The 20126-nt window shown below is 47.7% G+C and overlaps 7 protein-coding genes across 9 annotated transcripts; 4 read left to right on the forward strand and 3 right to left on the reverse strand.

Moving 5' to 3' along the window:
- Positions 1 to 186: 186 nt before the first annotated feature.
- FOIG_09001 (uncharacterized protein) lies at positions 187 to 1406 on the reverse strand. The gene is made up of 2 exons (XM_031209175.1): positions 1094 to 1406; positions 187 to 1043 (listed from the first exon to the last, which is right to left on the reverse strand). Exons 1-2 carry the CDS (start codon positions 1265 to 1267, stop codon positions 801 to 803), a joined length of 417 nt encoding a protein of 138 aa, XP_031061212.1. The 5' UTR covers positions 1268 to 1406; the 3' UTR covers positions 187 to 800.
- FOIG_09002 (ATPase) lies at positions 416 to 6788 on the forward strand. Of its 3 annotated transcripts, XM_031209177.1 has the most exons (6): positions 416 to 813; positions 1222 to 2581; positions 2630 to 3669; positions 3720 to 4646; positions 4694 to 5746; positions 5800 to 6788. In XM_031209177.1, exons 2-6 carry the CDS (start codon positions 1873 to 1875, stop codon positions 6571 to 6573), a joined length of 4503 nt encoding a protein of 1500 aa, XP_031061214.1. In that variant the 5' UTR covers positions 416 to 813; positions 1222 to 1872; the 3' UTR covers positions 6574 to 6788. The 3 variants fall into 3 exon arrangements, with proteins under 3 accessions (XP_031061214.1, XP_031061213.1, XP_031061215.1); XM_031209176.1 differs by having other exon boundaries at positions 416 to 2581; XM_031209178.1 differs by having other exon boundaries at positions 1222 to 3669.
- On the reverse strand, positions 6429 to 7941 carry FOIG_09003 (uncharacterized protein). The gene is made up of 2 exons (XM_031209179.1): positions 6608 to 7941; positions 6429 to 6513 (listed from the first exon to the last, which is right to left on the reverse strand). Exon 1 carries the CDS (start codon positions 7891 to 7893, stop codon positions 6775 to 6777), a length of 1119 nt encoding a protein of 372 aa, XP_031061216.1. The 5' UTR covers positions 7894 to 7941; the 3' UTR covers positions 6429 to 6513; positions 6608 to 6774.
- A 517-nt stretch (positions 7942 to 8458) lies between these two features.
- Positions 8459 to 11090, forward strand: FOIG_09004 (uncharacterized protein). Its single transcript, XM_031209180.1, has 3 exons — positions 8459 to 9153; positions 9204 to 9556; positions 9610 to 11090. Exons 1-3 carry the CDS (start codon positions 8818 to 8820, stop codon positions 10022 to 10024), a joined length of 1104 nt encoding a protein of 367 aa, XP_031061217.1. The 5' UTR covers positions 8459 to 8817; the 3' UTR covers positions 10025 to 11090.
- Positions 11091 to 11842: 752 nt separating this feature from the next.
- On the reverse strand, positions 11843 to 13365 carry FOIG_09005 (uncharacterized protein). Its single transcript, XM_031209181.1, has 2 exons — positions 12737 to 13365; positions 11843 to 12683 (listed from the first exon to the last, which is right to left on the reverse strand). The coding sequence occupies exons 1-2, from the start codon at positions 12927 to 12929 to the stop codon at positions 12037 to 12039; spliced, it is 840 nt and encodes a 279-aa protein (XP_031061218.1). The 5' UTR covers positions 12930 to 13365; the 3' UTR covers positions 11843 to 12036.
- Positions 13366 to 14110: 745 nt separating this feature from the next.
- On the forward strand, positions 14111 to 15069 carry FOIG_09006 (uncharacterized protein). The gene is made up of 3 exons (XM_031209182.1): positions 14111 to 14375; positions 14429 to 14764; positions 14823 to 15069. Exons 1-3 carry the CDS (start codon positions 14143 to 14145, stop codon positions 14959 to 14961), a joined length of 708 nt encoding a protein of 235 aa, XP_031061219.1. The 5' UTR covers positions 14111 to 14142; the 3' UTR covers positions 14962 to 15069.
- A 251-nt stretch (positions 15070 to 15320) lies between these two features.
- FOIG_09007 (uncharacterized protein) lies at positions 15321 to 19851 on the forward strand (the record flags this gene model as incomplete). The annotated part of the gene is made up of 9 exons (XM_031209183.1): positions 15321 to 15778; positions 15825 to 15875; positions 15924 to 16122; positions 16233 to 16484; positions 16534 to 16725; positions 16782 to 16806; positions 16867 to 17152; positions 17205 to 17479; positions 17532 to 19851. The coding sequence occupies exons 1-9, from the start codon at positions 15461 to 15463 to the stop codon at positions 19849 to 19851; spliced, it is 3918 nt and encodes a 1305-aa protein (XP_031061220.1). The 5' UTR covers positions 15321 to 15460.
- Positions 19852 to 20126: the final 275 nt, after the last annotated feature.

Genomic DNA, 20126 nt, shown 5'->3' on the forward strand with positions numbered 1-20126 from the left:
CAGGCATTTGAGATTGACTAGTCATCTAGATAGTAGAATCACCTTTCATGCCTGTCTCCGTGTCAACATATTCTGAGTCAATCTCACTTAATGGTGAGCAAATACCACCTCACCCATCGCCTAACCCCCATACGCAGCACCCAACCTGAAGCTATTCGGGAAGCGGACACTTGCAAACCCCGTAGACCACTCAGACCACTGACTTTAAGCTCACGCCACCAATTCTGTCAAGACAACGCTATGGTTGGCCTGATCTCCTCAGGTCAATTGATCACCTGCAACCCTTGAAAAGCGGGCCGCCAAATGATTGGTTTTCAGTGGGTGACCCCTGTAACTCACCCCTGTAATGGCTTTGCTGATGGAGGGTCAGATCTGTCCGAGTAACTCAAAGGCCCCAGGTTTTTTACGTTTTCGCATTTCGGTTTCGCTATTCTAAACGCGAGCTGCCGCGTGTTTGAACGACTAGGTTTGGATGGTGATTGTATAAGTATCTGGTCGTCTTGTATAAGGAGGGATCGTGCAAAATGATTATTTTGTAGCTCAGGAATTGAGACATTGAAAGAAATGAACTGGGTATCGTCATAAATGCAGGCAAGTCATCCATCAACGTCTGCCAAAAGGTCCATCCCCAAAGAAAGACCTCAACTCCCATGAAGTCAAAGCCCCAATCGCAAGAAACCGGGTCTCAAGAAATGTGAAGCTTCATGCCAGGAAGACTTCAATGTCAAACAACAAACCGACCGACCATCCATATTTTCTTGGAGAACTTATTCGCACGAGAGAACGACTCCAGGTGTCCATCACTCTGCTTCTGTAGGCGACGGCTCTCTGCTTCTCTTCCTTTTCAAATCATCACCGTCGTGTAAACTCAACGGTGATTGCTCGCGTTGATTTGGCGGACTATGCTCTGGTGTTGGAAGTCTTATGCAAGTGCAATGCCTGAGAAGTTCTTCGCATCTCGCAAGTCTTTCCAGAAGATCTTGATTCGGACGTCTGCGCTTCCTTGGCGGAGCTGGTAAACTTGGAGTGCAGACTGTTTTGAGCTATCAAGCTGTCAGTATCTGAATCATTAGGACCTTTTAGAGCGGTTTACCCTTATGCAATTTGAACACGGACTCTTCCGATCGCATTTCTTTTTCCTCTGTTGGCAGAGCACACATGACAGCACTCTCTTGCCCGTCTTCTTCGGCTCCGAATCCACTGACGTATTTGTAACTGTAGGACTCAAGTCCGTAGACTCATCCCTATGAGAAACAGGACTCGACATTTTCGTATAAATTTTACGATAATTATCTTTTTACAATATCTCAACTCGCATCTCATGAGATGTCGATGTCGACTTTAAAAGCATATAGCCCAAACTCTGACCCTCAACGACTAGGGTGAAGACGATTGGGTAGCAGATCATGCAACAAAATCCATGTCGGAAAATGGGGTGCCACACTCGGGCAGTCGGGCTCGAGACGCATCCCGAGAACTCTCCACAACTTCCCGACGCGAGGGGTGGCATACCGGGATATTGGAACTTGGAGATGCGGGTAATTTTGGTGAACATGCGATTCGGGAGACGCAGTCTGTCAAGAGTCCGCTTGGCCGACTTAAAAGGAGGTTTATGTGTTCATCATCACGATACTGAAGCTTTATTTCCAGCAATTCGTTTCAGTTTTGTCTTATTGGAAATTGTGTTGATATGAGAGGCTGGAGCGTATTGGGCATCAGATCATAATGAGTCCACTCGCATGCAAGTCGCTTGTACTCAATCTCTAGATTTCTGAATCTCAAACCTCTCGACTTATACTATCTCTATCAAGAAGCAAGTAATCAACATATCCCATAGTACTCAAGAAGATACACAGGTCAAGCAAATCAATCATGGCATCAACTTATATGGGCGGTACCTCCGTCCAGCCAGCACCACTACCTGGACTGGAAAATGTGACGACAAATAATCAGACTACTACCTCAACTCATGACACTCAAGCCCCCGTGAATCCAAGTTCAGACACAACTCCCACGAACTATTCTCAAGACCACATGGCTTCCAAGGACGAAACACCAGCCAAATCCACCACAGAAGATGAAGAAGACTCGGAACTCGAGCGCAGACACAGCATTGTCCGCGACCTGGCACGCCAATACACCAACCAGAGTCAAATGTCTGCTATCAGTGGCAATCCCTTTACAGCAGATGAAAACAGTCCCCTGAATCCCAGAAGTGACAAGTTCAGAGCGTTGGCTTGGGCAAAGGCTATTTCGAAATTGCACAGTGAAACTGGCTTCACTAATCGCAAAGCTGGTGTTTGCTATCAGAACTTGAACGTATTTGGATATGGCCAGCCCACAGATTATCAGAAGAACGTGGCCAATATTTGGCTTGACGCTGCTTCACTTCCACGACAGTTGATGGGATATGGAAAGACAAGGATCGACATCATTCGAGACTTTGATGGAGTTGTCAAGAACGGAGAGATGTTGGTGGTATTGGGTCCGCCTGGATCTGGCTGCTCGACATATCTCAAGACCATTTCCGGCGAGACAAGTGGTATCTACATCAACGATGATGCATACTTCAACTACAGGGGTAAGTCAATAGGCATAAAGGGGTTTTGGGCTAGCTGAACATCATCAGGCATAACGGCCCATGAGATGCACACCCGCCATCGCGGAGAAGCAATCTACACCGCAGAAGTAGACGTCCACTTCCCCCACCTCACAGTCGGCGACACCCTCGACTTCGCCGCCCACGCCCGCGCCCCACGCTCTATCCCCGGCGGCATCGACCGTGAGACCTTCATCTCGCACTCCCGCGACGTGGTAATGGCCATGTTCGGCATAAGCCACACGGTAAACACAAAAGTCGGAAACGAGTACGTCCGCGGCGTATCCGGCGGCGAGCGCAAACGCGTCACCATCGCCGAAGCCTCGCTCAGCGGCGCGCCGCTGCAGTGCTGGGATAATAGCACACGGGGCCTTGATTCAGCGAATGCGGTTGAGTTTTGTAAGACGTTGAGGCTGCAGACGCAGATGTCTGATACGGCGGCTCTGGTATCGATCTATCAGGCCCCGCAGGCTGCTTACGATATCTTTGATAAGGTTGTTGTGTTGTATGAGGGGAGGCAGATTTTCTTTGGGGGGACCAAGATGGCGAAGCAGTATTTTGTTGATCTGGGTTTTGAGTGTCCTGCGAGACAGACGGTGCCGGATTTCCTGACGTCGATGACGAGTCCGCAGGAGCGAATTATTCGGAAAGGGTTCGAAGACCGTGCACCAAGGACACCAGATGAATTCGCAGCAGCGTGGAAAGCTTCCCAAGCCAACGCCCGTCTGCAACGAGAAATCGAAGAGTATAAACGCGATTTTCCGATCAATGGTCCAGAAGCAGAAGAGTTTAGAGCGAATCGACGCGCAGCGCAGGCTAAGAACCAACGAAAGAAGAGTCCATACACGTTGAGCTACTGGCAGCAAACGAAGCTCTGTGTCTGGCGGGGCTTCAAACGCTTGGTTACAGATCCGACTATAACGCTTACGCAGTTGTTTGGGAATTTCATCATGGCGCTGATTGTGGGGAGTGTGTTTTATAATATCGATCAGACGACCGCGAGCTTTTTTCAGAGGGGTGCTTTGCTTTTCTTGGCTTGTCTTTCGAATGCGTTTTCTAGTGCTCTTGAGGTAAACCTGATATCTTCATCATATCCACGGCTTTGGACTAACAGTTCCAGATTCTTACGTTGTATGCTCAACGACCTATAGTCGAGAAGCATGATCGCTACGCCCTATATCATCCATCGTCTGAAGCAGTGGCTTCTATGCTCTGCGATATGCCCTACAAGATCCTCAACGCCTTCACATACAACCTAACACTCTACTTCATGACCAACCTCCGCAGAGAGCCCGGTCCATTCTTCTTCTTTCTTTTCATCACATTCCTCGTCACGCTCTGCATGTCCATGATTTTCAGAACGATTGCTTCTGCGTCTCGAACACTCTCTCAAGCTATGGTCCCCGCTGCTCTTCTCATCCTCGCGTTAGTTACTTTCACGGGCTTTGTTATCCAGATTGACTATATGCTTGGTTGGTGCCGATGGATCAACTACGTCAATCCGCTTGCGTATGCGTTCGAATCACTCATGGTGAATGAGTTTCATAACCGCAAGTTTGAGTGTAACTTGTTCATCCCTACGTATCCGGATGCAGCGCCTGAGAATCGCGTTTGCTCGACTGTTGGGGCTGTACAGGGTGAACCTATGGTTTCAGGGGACAGATACATCAATTTGTCCTTCTCATACTACCATGCGCACAAGTGGCGAAATGTAGGTATCGTCATCGCTTTTACACTTCTTTTCCTCGCGACATACATGTTCTTCGCCGAAACCGTCAGCGCAAAGAAGTCAAAAGGAGAAGTTCTTGTTTTCCGTCGAGGACACAGACTTGCAAAGAACAGAGTTGATGCAGAGTCCAGTCCAGCAGGTCGCGTGGCTATTACTGAGAAAGAAGGCTATGGAGAAGGACAGCCGTCTAACTTCAAGTCAACGAGTGTCTTCCACTGGAACAACGTGTGCTACGACATCAAAATCAAGAGTGAAAACAGGCGTATTCTTGATAACGTAGCCGGATGGGTCAAGCCCGGTACAATGACAGCTCTAATGGTACATCCCACTTCTGCTACCACCATTTTCAACACTAACAAGCCCAGGGCGTTTCAGGAGCCGGTAAAACAACCCTCCTCGACTGTCTCGCCGACCGCACAAGCATGGGCGTTATCCACGGCGACATCCTCGTCGACGACAAACTCCGCGACGCCTCCTTCCAACGCAAAACAGGCTACGTCCAGCAACAAGACCTGCACCTATCCACAACAACAGTCCGCGAAGCCCTCAACTTCTCCGCCATAATGCGTCAGCCAAAACACATACCGGTAAAACAGAAGATCGCATACGTTGATGAAGTCATCAAGATGCTCGACATGCAGGACTATTCTGAAGCAGTCGTCGGTGTTTTAGGCGAGGGCTTAAATGTGGAACAACGGAAACGATTAACGATCGGTGTTGAACTCGCTGCAAAACCGCCAGTTTTACTGTTCGTTGATGAGCCTACGTCGGGATTGGACTCACAGACTTCATGGGCTATTCTAGACTTGTTGGAAAAGCTGGCTCGTAGCGGACAAGCTATCCTCTGCACCATTCACCAACCATCAGCCATGCTCTTCCAGCGCTTCGACCGCCTACTCTTCCTAGCCAGCGGAGGGAAAACAGTGTATTTTGGAGACGTCGGCGATCATTCCCGCACAATGACTCAGTATTTCGAAGCACACGGCGCAGAACCATGTCCGCCTGAAGCAAACCCCGCAGAATGGATGCTCGAAGTAATCGGCGCAGCACCCGGTTCCGAGACGAACCTCGACTGGCCGCAGATCTGGAAAGACTCCTCCGAATTCGCTGCTGTGCAACAACACTTGCAGGAACTATCTCATCATAGGGTTGAGAAGAGTCAGGATGAAGATCCGCATTTGTACGATGAGTTTGCTGCTACGTTTACGACGCAGTTGAAGTACGTGACCACACGAGTTTTTGAGCAGTACTGGAGAACGCCTTCGTATATATACTCGAAAGCGGCGCTGTGTACGCTCGTCGCATTGTTCATTGGCTTTTCGTTTTATCAGGCGCCCAACACGGCGCTTGGGCTGCAGAATCAGATGTTTGCGATTTTTCAGGTGTTAACTGTCTTTGGACAGCTCACGCAGCAACAGGTAAGCCAAAGTCCCTCGAATCTGTTCTAAATTGAGCAAGACTGACTGTTTAGATGCCTCACTTTGTCATTCAACGAGATTTGTACGAAGTCCGAGAACGACCCTCCAAAACCTACAGCTGGCAGGTCTTCATCCTAAGTCAAATCATCGTCGAAATCCCCTGGAACACTCTCATGGCTGCGATTATGTACTTTTGCTGGTACTACCCTATCGGTCTATACCGCAACGCCGAACCCACCGATGCAGTAGCTGAGCGCGGCGCCCTAATGTTCCTGCTCTTCCTCGTCTTCATGCTCTTCACCTGCACCTTTACCGATTTCATAATCGCAGGGTGCAGCTCAGCCGAAACAGGAGGAAATATCGCCAACCTGCTCTTTATGATGTGTCTCATATTCTGCGGTGTTCTCGCACCACCGGACAGTTTCCCCAAATTCTGGATCTGGATGTATCGGGTCAGTCCCTTTACATACCTCATATCCGCCATATTGTCCACCGCTGTGGCGAATACAGAAGCTGTCTGTGCGCAGAACGAATACGTTGTTTTTCCACCGCCGGAGGGTCAGACGTGTGGGCAATACATGCAGGCGTATATCAAGAGTGCGGGAGGATATCTTGTGGACAAGAGCAGTAATAGTACATGCACGTATTGTACTATTGGAGACAGTAATGTGTTTTTGGCGAGGGTTCAGTCACATTATGATGAGAGGTGGAGGAATTTTGGGTTGATGTGGGTTTATATCATCTTTAATGTTTTTGCGGCTTTGGCGCTGTATTGGCTTGTTAGAGTCCCGAAGAATAAGAAGGGCAAGAAGGAGAAGAAGGAGTGAAGAGTTATGAGACAGGCAATAATGGGACGACCACTTTTCTTGGTTCTGTATATCAAGTCATTACTATTTGAGGCTTAATTGAAAGCGCGCTTGTCACAATCGCTACTCATCACCGTCCTGTGTCCATCTTGAGCTTCTCGCACAATTCAATGCGAACAGAATTAAATATTCTTCAATTCTCGGTGTCCCATAACTGCTATCTTAAACTCCAAGCAGCTCAAGAGTTCCATGGTCGACAATACAAGCAGAGTATCTCTCTGCCATGGCGAATACCACCTTATCTGGCTGCATAGTCTGAGGAGTCATAGCCCATAGGAAGCCTTGCATACTATATCGTCGGTAATCATCCCACATATCCTCCCTTGTCAACTTCGGCCCTCCCTCTTTATGCAAAGCCTCCAAATACGTATCAACCAGACTTGCTTCATGTTTCCGTCTATCCTCAACAGTTAGAGCACCCGTGAGGAAGTAAGCCAAGTCAAGAACCGACGGTCCATACTGCAGACCCTGCCAATCGATAAACCCAGGAGTGCCATCATTCGCAATCAGTGTATTGCCGACATGGTCATCGCCATGAATCAGTGAGTAATACTTCTGATCCGCATCTGCATGTTTCCAAAGGGCCTGAAAAGCCTTGCGTATGCGATCAGGGTCAAGGAGCTCCTTCGCAACAGGCGGCCGAACCTTTTCGTCGAAACGGGCTCCCCATGGTGCAGGCTCCAGGAGCGCAAGGATAATGTTTCGAACAGGGTTCTCCAGCTTTGATCCGTCTTTTCCAAAGAGCCAAGGATATTCTTCTTCCTTAGTATTCCATGTCTTTGCGTGCAGACTGGCGAGTTGCTTTAGGGCTTCTCCAACACGCTCAGGTGCCCATGGTTCCAGGGGAGTGCCGAAAGTAGCTTCGCTTGAGACATCTGACATGATGAATATGCCTTGCCCGTTGACTGTATCTGTACCTGCGAACCAGATCTTGGGAAGAAGCATCGTCGTCTGCGGAGCGACATGATAGTAAAACTCAGCCTCGCGACGATAAGTTGGTAACATCTGAGGAACCGTCTCACGAATCACCGGATTAAACCCACCCTTCAGGACAACCCTAATAGGAATCTCCGTTTCAACACCATCTCCAAAAATGAGGTCCACAAAGACTTTGGACGAAGTGCCGTGTATAACAGAACTGATCTTAAAGTCCTTCACCGCAACGCCAAGAGCTTCAGATAGCCACTCAGAAGTAACCTCGTCCGGCGTTAACGGCAGCGGCTTTTCACTGTCGAAATTACCCCTCGGGGCTTGAGATCCCGTGACAAGGGAGTTAAACATCGTGATCGATTGTTTAAAAGGAGGATACGGGGAGAAAAAGTGGTGTTGCTTGTTTGTTGCATCAGCCAGTAACGTGGATTATATACCCTTGTCGGGTCCTCATTGCAACCCGCTTATAGCAAGCTTATCTGCAAGGGCACTACTCGCTGTTCGTATCAGCTCCTTGTTAGGTGGATTTCCCGTCCAGTTGGAGGCCTGGTCCGTTGTAAGAAAACCGTTGGTTCACCCTTGTAAAATCCGACCGGGAGTTACATCCGCCATTTCGTCAGTGGAACATGTTTCATCGTCCGAGATATAAAGTTTACGCTAGTTCCTTCGTCGTCAGCTCAGGAAATACAACTCATGCCACATTCTGCATGTTTCTCTTGTCAACCAGGGTTCTTGTATAATCATATCATTAGCTCTGATGCGGTTGTCAACTCGACAAGACTTGGACCAAGAAAGAACCATTCTACGACATTTTAATAATACCTCTAGCAAGAATCCTCTACTAGAATGGTTGCGAAATTTCTCTGAAGCAAAGTTTATCCCGCGGGAGTATTGGGTTGATGTTGGGCTCACAGGTGACCAGATCCTGACACTGATCGCCGTTAACCTAACCTCATACAGGGTGCAACTCGCTAGGGCTGATGCATGATACCAGAAATGCAACAGCTTATTCAGGAGTCACTCATCATGAACATGTCCATTCTAATGCCGATGTATCCTTCAGAAATTGCTGTCTGATTGGTGCTGGCTTGGCACTAACGGCCTTTCTTTCCAGGGGCTTGAGAACTCTACATTGTCGCATCGGCTTGGCTTTACGAAAAATCCCTACAATGCAACATCACATCAAGTCCAGCTGAACCCTTCAGCCAGCTGTAAATGTGACCTCCTTCCCGCTTCTCGCAATGCATTTTGGCTTGAGTTAAAGTCTTCGGCGTCATGGCTACTCTCGATCCTGGGGTGGATATCTACAACACGTCCGTTGTACCGCCGCCAATTGGCCAGGAGTCCAATTTTGACAGACCGCTCTCCGACGTGCAACTCGCGACAATCACGGTCTTTGCGGTCACGTACTTTCTCGCCACGGTCTCTCTCGCTCTTCGATATGCCACAAGTGCGCTGGTCGTTAAGGAATGGGAACTCGATGTCGTGCTCATCACGCTCGCATGGGGAACGGCGTTGGGCTACTTTATCTCGGTTTGCTTCATGATGAAGTACGGATGGGGGTCGCATGCTTGGGACGTCTCCCTTGCTGATATGGTTCAGTACAACAAGGTACATATACTAATCTCTTAGATATAGTCGTTCTTTACTGACAATGATAGTACCTCTCTCCGACGACGTTGACGTACATGTGGAGTCCGACCCTAACGAAGCTCTCGATTCTCTCCGTTCTTTATCGCATCAGCCCGGCGCGAGGCTATCAGATCTCGGTCTACGTCATTGCAATCGCGTTGTTAATATATACCATCACCTTCACCGTCCTACTCTCAGGGCCTTGCAATCCGAAAGACGTTGGATCGGGTGTCTGCTTAAACAATCTAGCCATCTCCCAGGTCGTCTTGAACATCGCGACCGATTTGTCGATCATCATTCTCCCGCTTCCCACGTTGCATAATCTTCAAATACCCTTTCGCCAAAAGGTTGTCGTCGGCTGTATTCTTTCTATTGGATCTGCGTACGTATCTACAGTTTGACTACGATACAAAGACATACTAACTGAAGCTGCAGGGTTCTGATCGCATCCATCGTCCGAGCCCCTTACGTCCACATCATGGCCACCAACCCCGATTTCACCCGGAAACAAGCCGAAGCCGGCATATGGTCCCTGGTCGAACTCAACATGGGCATTGTATGCAACAACCTGATGCGGCTGAAGCCGTTCCTCAGAACATACCTTCCTAGAGTCTTGACCTTTCTCGGTCTCACAGCGAAGTCGAAGCCTCAAGGAGAGAACCCTTCGAAGTCCAGCGGGAACTGGAGGGGCAGGCCTTCTCACAGTTATCAGCTCAACAGCTTAGAGCATGAGGATCCCCATCATAAGAGTTTTAGAAAGGAGCCTTCAGTGGATGAGGCTGCTTTTGGGGACTTGGACAAGGAACCATCACGCCATAATGGTAGCACTGATGATATACTTAGATCATGACAGTTATCCGCCGTTCCAGAAACTACAACAGCTATTTACAAGAGTTCACAAAGGTATTTAAATAGAAACATTGGCTAGCCATCCTTTCCGATAACGCGACCCTCCCGTTGTACTCCGACACATGCAAATCCTGAACACCATATCTTCGTTATAACGCAAGAGCCTCGGTTAGCTTGAGCTTCCGTAACCAAGACACGCTCTGCCTATCGAAACTCCCAAGGCTGCCACGAAATGACTGCCCAGCAGTTTATTCTTTCTCGCGGCCATCGTCGACTTGAAGATACATATCTGTAGAAAGGCCTTGTTGGCCTACCCCATAGATTTGATCAGGCTCTATGGTACCATCTAGTTCCCCTCTTCCAGTAAGTCCCAGCTGAGATGCAGGAAGTACAAGGCTTTGACCAGTTGTGAACGCCCTGCCCTACAACCTCGGCGGTAATGACGTTACAGGTGAACCAGCACCCGGTCTTCATTGAGAACGCGCGGGTTAGGGTTGAGTGACCACATAAAAAGTGGTTGGTGTTCATGATCCAGACGCACATTGTGAGTTTTATGTGGAGTCTGTTTGAAACAGCAAAAGCTGGCTGATGAGATATGAGGAGGGGGAGAAATTGCCGGCAGCTGCGCAGGCTGAATAAAAGGCAATAGACAGATGTAGCTATTGTCTATATCGCCGAGAAGTGAATTTTCGTCGGTATAGCTCTGAAAAGCTTGAATGATGAGAAGCAACAATCAAGATGGATACTCGCGAGGAACTGAGCCTTGTTATTTATGTCGCAGGTTGCGCGTCGCATACGAAACCAAGCCTGATGGCTCTCATATGCACGATATCACACCTGACTGAGTCTGACCAACGTGTTGGCTGAGTTGCAGATACAAGAAACAAGGGGTTTGAAAAGGATGTCCAAAGTGCAGTACATAACAACCGTGATACCAGAAGCCACAACTCTGACTGCTCATGGTTACTGTTCGGAATAAATTCTCCGAAACAAAAGTGAAGGGCTTTTCACCGTATTCCGTATTAGGAAGGTTTTATGATATGGTGCTTACTGATGACGCCTCCAGAGCCTCGTGAGGCATAATCCTTCCTATTGGCTCTTGTTCCAAAACGACAAATAATCCATGTATATAGGTAAGCAAGGCGGAATCCGACAGGGCGAACGGCTGTCCACGTAAGACGTGATCGGGTCAGCACTACTGCTGTGCCACTTGACAGCCTGAAAATGCAGATTGATAACTGAGAAGTCGGAGAAACGTTAATTCAGCTACTTGTTTGGTCATGAGCTGAGAATCCTACAGATGCATGGATAGGCACTCATTGGCTGGATGGCGTTGCCTCACTCAAGAAGTAGGACACCATGTCAGCATCGCTTCCAAAGAATGGGGCCTCACTCGATTAATTGTGACAATTGTGCGGTTTTTCTTAATTGATATTGGCAAAAGTCTCTATCGCTCCCATCGCTGCCCAGTGCCAACTGACATATTCACGCAGCCTCACTCCATGGCTACGGAAACATAGCTTTCAGGTTGGTATGGTATGATCCGATGATGAGGCATCAATATTAATGCCCGAAGGATTTTGTCTCGAGAATGCGACGCTGGGCTTTATGTTCCTGTCGCGTGGAATGGAAGTTAACCGAAGGCCTCTACAGTTCGGTGAAATCATACTGACTGCGACGCCTCTCGGCCATTGCATCAACTGCCTGAAGATCGTTCAGATAGCAAAATAATGAGGAGTTGAATGCAAAAACTAGGCCTTAACGGAGGGAGGCATAAACAGCAGTGTAAGGTTTGCCAGCAGTATAAAAACAGTGCACAGGGGCTCAGAGAGCCAGGATCGATTTCCAAGAAAAGATATCAAAATCTCCAATTAATTACTATTCTATTCTATTCTAAAAATCTCTAAGCATCTAACTTCATCTAGACATTGGATATCAACGCTAACACCCAAAAGCGCCATAAGACGCAAATCATAATTCAACCTGTTTTGTCCGTCTTGGATTACACTTCGTCTATTTGTTGGAGGACTTGGGCTTCCAGAGAACCCAAGCAAAAGTGATACACAGCTTGAGGAACGCAGCGATCCAAAGAGCTCCAGCAAATCCAACCCAGGACTTAGACAAGAAACCACCGGAAACAGCACCAGCGAAGAGAAGCACAGCTCCAGTGGCTCTTCGGTTTCGATCGGCATTGTCGTTGATAGGCGCAGTGAAGAGCTTTGCGTCGCTCATCATGTCGCAGTACAAACTTGTCAAGACAATAGTCGGCATGGCGTTGTACTTGAGGACACGACTGGCGACAATTTGGCCTGCACTCTGGAAAGCGAGAATGATGATGGCGGCGTAGTCAGTTGCTGGGAACGAGTCCTGGACTCTCTCGATAATCCACCCGTCTTCGTGCACTGTTTCCCTACCATGAGGATGGTTATAGACTGCACCGGTTGTAGCGAGGATAGCTACGAGACCAGTGAGAAGAGCCTGGATCAAGAATGAAGTGATGAGAACCCATCGCTTCTGAGGTCCGAAAAATCGGTGGAAGCTTGAGAAGAAGAGAGCTCCAAAGGCGAAGCAAACAATAGCGAGAAAACAGCGAGACCATGCTTTTCCAGGTAGGTTTTCGGGTTGATGACTGACGCCGAGACCAACAAAGATTGTGTTTCCTGCAACATGTGAGTTTGAGTTTTGAGATATCGATTGAGGCATATGAACTGACCTGTTTGCATACTGACGAAACAGCCATACATGTTGAACGCAGCGCTATCAACGAGACCAGCCACGAAGAAGCAAATGAGCAGCAGAATATCACCCCATCGCGTATCAATCTCCGTCGTGAATCTGCTGGCCACAGGGCTCTTGGACTCTCCCTTTGGCCCAGCTTCGGGGTTATCGCTACCAGAGTCGGGCATATTGACCGAGATGCCAAAAATTTCGGAGAAACTGCCGAAACGTATTTCCTCTCAAGAAGTCGTTTCCAACGTCGATAACGCAGTTCGTTTCAATTCAACGGTCGCAAGAGTAATGACGTCTTTGAAAAAGTGAAAATATTTTTCTAGTCGACGCCTCGAAAGTTATTTTTAAAGGGAGGAGAAGAAGAAAAAAAAGAGTCACTCCTTTAATCGGGATGACGTGCTGGGTGGGCCCACTATTATTGGGAGCGAAAATTGTCTGGGCTGAAAGAGATTAGGATGCGGCGATTTCGGCTCTGAATTGCTTCGCCAAGAAGCGTGCACAGACGATGCGTACGTGGACTAGTCTGGGCAGAATATTGTTAATGGGCTCTGTCTTAGTGGATAAGGCGAATTATGTCTGTAAAGAAACGTTATTCATAAGCCAAAGTTACAGCCTTTCCTTTATTTTTGACAGCTACAATGGAGCACAATCATATCATTAAATGTCAAAGAGAGAAGAGATGCCAAGGTGCACTGCCTCGGATCAATGGGGCGCCTTCTATTGACAAAACAATACCAAGAATCGCGTATTGCCAAGCCGGCACTTGGCTTCCCATGCCGAGATCAATTTTTCTAGGCACTTAGACACCGCAACCCGCCAAGGACAATGAGTTTCGAACAGACTTGATCAGTTTTGTTTAGATTATGTCCCTCAAAATCGTCATGTAGCACAAGTCAGTTCTCAGTCGTGTGGCTAGAGAAGACGGTATCTGAAAGCAGGCAAGCAGTCTTCGGTGACTCAACCGGATAACAAGACATGTTAGTACAGTCCTAGCAAAGCATGGAAAATATTTTCTGTCATAATCAAACCTCCTTGCAATTGATTACTTTATATCCCATGCAGCCTTCCAACATTGATTGTTTATAATTATCTCGTGTATCTATCTGCCTACCCTGCACAGCTGCTGTGGCGTTTTGGTATTTCAATAGCCTCATTGCAATGCTTGGCTTTATTGAGTGATAACGCCAATGAACATTCGTATATAAGCCTTGAGTTAGAATTGGCGTTCAGAAAAAAGTAATAGCAGGTTCAGAGTCATCTAAAATTGATTGACTGATATTTCGTGTGAGCAAGCCACATGTGGCGCAGCACCAAGCACAAATGTTTTATGCAGGCAAAATTTAGCGGTGCATTTCTTCTTCTGCACCTCAATTCACAACATCTCCCATCATGTCGAACTCTGCAAACTCACAACCTGATAGCTTAATACAAGCGGAAAAATGTAAAGAATACTGGGAGACTGTTGCTTCCGATAGTAATGGGATGCTTGGCGGCGTTCTGGCTGTCATGCCCTCCGTTTCCCGCATTGATCTGCAAGGTTCGCGCACGTTTTTGGCGAGGCTAGGAATTGGCATCAAGAGTGGAAGACAGAGGATACCAAGAGTTCTGGAGGGAGGGGCAGGGTAAGCGTTTGTCTGATGGCCGAGGACAAAATTGCTAACTGTAAACTCGATAGAATTGGCAGGATCACAGAAGGACTGCTTCTCAAGCTGGCAGATCACGTTGACGTCGTCGAGCCCGTGGCAAAATTCACAGAAACCCTACGCGGAAAGCCTGGTGTAGGAGAGATACATAATGTTGGCCTTGAGAAATGGGAACCCACCGAGGGAGCTGTGTACGACCTGATCTGGATCCAATGGTGCATAGGGCATCTTAACGACGACGAGTTGGTGCAGTTCCTGGAAAAGTGCAAGACTGTGCTACAAAAGGAGCATGGCCTCATTGTCTTCAAGGAGAACTTGAGTACATGGGGACAGGACAAGTTCGATGAGCTTGACGGTAGCGTTACAAGGTAAGATTCTTCCAGCTGGCTTTCTGAGGCTTGGGCTTGGCAACTGACAAATGAATAGAGAGGATGCAAAGTTCCTGCAACTTTTTGACAGGGCAGGGCTGAAGCTGGTGAGATCGGATGAGCAACGTGGGTTCCCAGTTGTGAACAAGCGGCAGTTGCTTCCATTAAAGATGTACGCACTACAGCCAAAGAGTTAAACTAGTAAATAAAAGGCTTGTTTCTTTCATATATTACGCGCACATACACACACATATATATTTACAACTGATATATAGTTATACATTATTTAATCATTCTGAACATAACATCTAAATATATACATCTCAGACCTTCTTAATGGAAAGTGTGAGCGTTTAAGTGCTGCAATAACGGCGTTTAATTACCCAACCATAGACCGATGCTGGGATGTATGGATCATGTACGTGGTACGGCGGATACAGAGCACCTATGATTGGTTCGTGGAAGAAGAGGCCCAACCATTCATTACAGGCCTGTTATTAGCTATTTAAAGCCTCATACCTCAGCGTCGCAGGATTATTCATAAGTCCTGACACTACAATTGTTGGAATATTTCCTCATGAAGTTGAGCTCAGGCTCACATGTTAACTAATGCTTTTTGTCCTGCTTGAGATTCTTCATTTATGAGATGACAAATGCCCCTTGCCCATACTAGATTCCTTCACAGCCAGCAAAACCATGCAAGACCCCCAAAATACCCAAGAAGAAAGCAGCGGGCTTTCATTAAGGCCGATTCAAAATGACAGCGAAGTATCAGATATAAGTCTGCTATGGCAGAGTGCCATTGATCGTTACAAGGCGATCACGGGCAAAGAGGTGGATTTAAAACGCACTACCAACGTGCAGCAAGTTCTTGACACAATAGAGGATAAGGAAGAAAAGTTCAAATGGCGTCGCCATGATGGTTCTAAGATTGACAAGTTTAGGACGCTTGTCAAAGAGGCATTGGCCCCTATTCAATTGATCGGAGACATTATAGTGAATGCTACTAAAACAGTAAGATGTCTTGTCATCTATCTAACAGTACTAACTGCCACGCTAGATGTATCCGGCGACGGAGGCCATATTCGCCGCTGTGCGGTATCTTATAAGTGTGAGTGGCATGGGCTCCTTAACCACTTTGATTTCTAATCCCTTTCAGGTCTCGAAAAGCGTTTCCGCAGACTACGACAAACTCGAAAGCTTCTTTGAAGATTTGAAATCATATTTGACGCGTCTAAGCGTGTTGGAGAATAATATTCCGGCAGTTCCGGAACTCAAAGCGGCACTTACTGAAGTTCTGATATCAATTCTAGTTCTTTGTGCCATATGTACGAGGTACATGAAGACGAAACGCATCAGTAAGTTGCTTCTTTCTCCCTCATTCCTCTCCCTCGTTCTTCGCCAGCCTCAGTTTATATCGCAGTCGGAGGGCACAAAGTGTTTCTTCCTTTGCTTACGAAGTCAACAGTCAAGGCATTTAGAGCTCTTCTATCCGGAGAAGACTCCGAGCTGAAGGAAGCTTATGAAAACCTCCGCAAGGCAGTTGAACGAGAGAAAGGGGTTGTCAGGAACTGCATTTTACTGGGAGTGGAGAAGGGCAAGTTTCATGCTCGAGCGGCCGTTACTGGGATAAATGAGAACTTGGCTCGGGCGGAGCGTATTGATCAAAAGCTGGAGTACGTGATGGAGGAATCGAAAAGGACGAATGGATATTTGGAAAGTGAGCATTCGGCATTGGCTTCCGGTACCAAGCTAATCGAAGTTTTCAGCCCACGAAGTAGCCGTTGAGCGAGAAAGTCTCATCAAATGGCTGTCGAGTCTTGATTTTTGTGACAAGCAACGCAGTCTTTTCTCGAAGCACCATGGCGATACGGGGAGATGGTTGCTCAACTCGAATGAATTCCAGGGGTGGTTCTCTGTCAGTGATGAGGAAAGCTCTATGCTATGGTGTGCTGGAAATCGTATGAGAACCCATTTTTGAGCTTGGGAGTGCCAGTGATGCTAACTTTCTCAACAGCTGGCTCTGGCAAGTCGGTCATGATGTTAGTATTTCATTCATCGATATGACTGCAGGAAGACTGTTGTCTTACATACTCTCATAGGTCCACCGTCATCAACTACCTCGAAGAAAGCACAAAGAAGGATGAAGTTGCGATAGCCTACGTTTACTGCGATTATAAGGACAAGCGCACTCTTTCGGAGACCAACATTTGGGCCAGCGTGGTTAGGCAGCTGGTAGAAGCGTGTAGTCAGCTACCGCCTGACATTATTAGTTTTCGAGACAAGTATCTCGAAAAGAGGGCACTACCGAGCGACGAAGAGCGTATCTCACTCATCACTGCTTTGTCTAAACGTTTCCGGAAGACGTTCATTCTGATTGATGCGCTGGTAACGATATCTCCTCTATTGTTATTAAACCAACATTGACCTGGATATTTAGGATGAATGCCCTGAAGACAACAGAGATGCATTTCTTCGATTGGCCAGCGAGGTGCAAACCTCTGCACATCTGCTGATCACCTCTCGAATGAACCTGGACCTCACGGAAAGTTTTGACCATCTCACACAAATCACCATCGCAGCTCAGGCTTCGGATGTGGAGACATATCTTGATGCAAAGATGAAAGCAAACGCAAGAATGCGCTCACATTTGGCCAGAGATAAAGCTCTCAGGAATGATATTATTAATAATTTGGTCGAAAAGACTGATGGGATGTTAGTCAGATTCCCCCAATCGCTGTGCTTAATTACTGACGGCTATCTGCAGGTTCCTCCTGGCCCACCTACAGATCGAATATTTATGCGGTCGCACAAATCTCAGACAAGTTCGCTCATCGTTGAATTCTCTGGTTGGCAAATTAGAAGAGTTTTATGACGCTGCTTGGCAGAGGATAGAGAACCTTGAGGAGGGCGATAGTCTATTGGCTAAGAAGGCACTTTCTTACGTATTTCATGCCAAGAGACCGTTGACTTCGGAAGAACTTGTTCACGCGTTGAGTGTTGAACCTGGAGACCCAGAGCTCGATGACATGGGGTTTACTGAAAGGCATATTCTTCTGTCCGTCACGGCTGGTCTACTCCAAATTGGTGACGGCACAGACGACGCGAGGCTCGTCCATCTCACTCTCCATGAATACCTTTCGAAGCATAAAGATCGTTTCTTGGAACCGGAAAAACAGCTTGCAAAAGCTTGCTTGACCTATTTGTGCTTTGATATTTTCAGTACTGGCCCTTGCGAAGCTGAGCAAGAACTCGATAAGCGAATGGGTCAGTATGCTCTCCTCAACTACGCCTCTCATCATTGGGGAGACAATTTCGCGGCTGGCCAAGATCGTGATGATGTCGGGGAGATCATGAACTTCATAGAAGACGAGAAAAAGTTGGCTTCATCATTGCAAGCCATGTGCATCCCCCGACACCGCACCGATGGTTGGCATGAAGCCTTTCCAAAAGAATTTACGTCACTTCATGCAGTTGCATATTGGGGGTTATTTGATGTTTTTGAATCTGCTCTTGAGACTGGAGTTAACATTGATCACCAAGACAGCCACGGCATGTCTGCACTTCATCTAGCCTCACGTCGTGGCTTTGCAAACTTGGTGCAGGCCTTACTACACCGAGGCGCCGACACAGACTTGATGAACGAGCGAGGTGAAACCGCTATGCTTTGGGCCGCGAGGAATGGTCACGGTGAGGTAATGAAACTCCTCATCGCGAACGGTGCCGATTCGACGATTGAGGATAACGAATGTTGGACTGCTCTTCACTGGGCTGTGATTAACAGACATGACAACATAGTTTTGATGCTCCTTGACCAGCATGCCCGAGTTGTGTCAGACAATTCGCAGACCAACAAAGCGCTGATCTTAGCTGCTGAAGCGGGGAGTATTAGGACGGTGGATCTTCTTCTGCACCTAGGTGCCGAAATCGATGCTGTCGACGAACAAGAGAGTCCTGCGCTGCACTGGGCCGTCCCTGGAGGTCATGAGCAAACAACCTCGATTCTTTTGAAGAATGGCGCGAATTCCAACTCACGGGATTGCTACGAGAACACACCGCTGCATTGGGCGATCCCGTATGAGGAAATCACCCGCTTGCTTTTAAGGAGCGGAGCAAACTCGAACTACGTGAACGACGCCAGGCAGTCGCCCTTGCATTGGAGTGCCCACGCTGGATTGACCGCTTCAACAAGTGCCCTCCTCGAATATGGAGGAGACCCCAACACACCAGATTCGCGCGGTGTCACTCCTTTACATATGGCAGTAATGCAGGGCCACGAAGCTATAGTGAATCAACTCTTAGCAGCTGGGGCCGATGTCAACGCTAAAGATGATGACAGATGGACTCCACTGCATGCCGCCGTGGTAAGAGGTAACGACAACTTGATTGAATTACTGGCGAGCAGAGTGGATGATGCACAAGAGATCATGGATAAGCTTCAGTCCGAATTATCTGACCAGGACAACCGCAACATACTTGAGGAACTGGCCTCAAACAAATCACATGGAAGCATAGTCGTATCGGGCCTTCGTACAGCCGTTAACAGTGGATACAAGGAGAGGATCATGTCGTTGATAGAAAGTGGCGCCGACATCGACGCTCAGGATCCCATCGGCGAAAGTACTGCCCTCACACAGGCAGCGGAACAAGGACGTGCCGATCTTGCCAGTCTTCTCCTAGAGAATGGAGCAAACCCAAACCAGCGAGAAAAACACGGGAAAACAGCTCTCCACATCGCAGCCCAGAATGGACACCTTGATGTTGTCGCCGTCCTAATAGCTGGAGGCGCTGATATAGATGCTAGAGTGCACGGATGGACTTCTATGCTATTAGCAGCAAAGAATGAGAGGTTTGGGACTCTGGATTATCTGATCAGGAGAGGGACAGATGTCAACGCGGTCGACTATTGTGGACGGACAGCTTTGCATTGGGCTGCGAAGAATGGATGTATGGCTTCGACACACTTGTTGTTGGAAATGGGTGCTGATGTTCAGGCCAAGGATCAACTGGGAAAGACACCACATGATTGGGCCGTTGAAGAACAGCACGGGTTTGTTGCTAGTATGCTCCAGCTCTCAGAGAGCTGAGGGATGTGGCCAACTCAGGCTATGTTATCGTGGTGAGCAACTCTCATAGAAGTTAGCTAGTAGCCAGTCGCCGTAGCTATATATAAGCTTCTGGCTACACGTCTCAATTATGAGACCATCTAGCCTATAATTGCCAATACACCAAGCTTGAACGGTTATTTGTACAGACCATCCCGACTAAACCTCAGTCGATAGATCCACGAGAGTTAGAATATGGATAATAAGCATTCCTTTTTCTTTCTCTTCAATAAGTTCTATGTTAGGTTGAAACATAC

Source organism: Fusarium odoratissimum (assembly GCF_000260195.1).
Source record: "Fusarium odoratissimum NRRL 54006 unplaced genomic scaffold supercont1.14, whole genome shotgun sequence".
NCBI lineage: Eukaryota > Fungi > Ascomycota > Sordariomycetes > Hypocreales > Nectriaceae > Fusarium > Fusarium odoratissimum.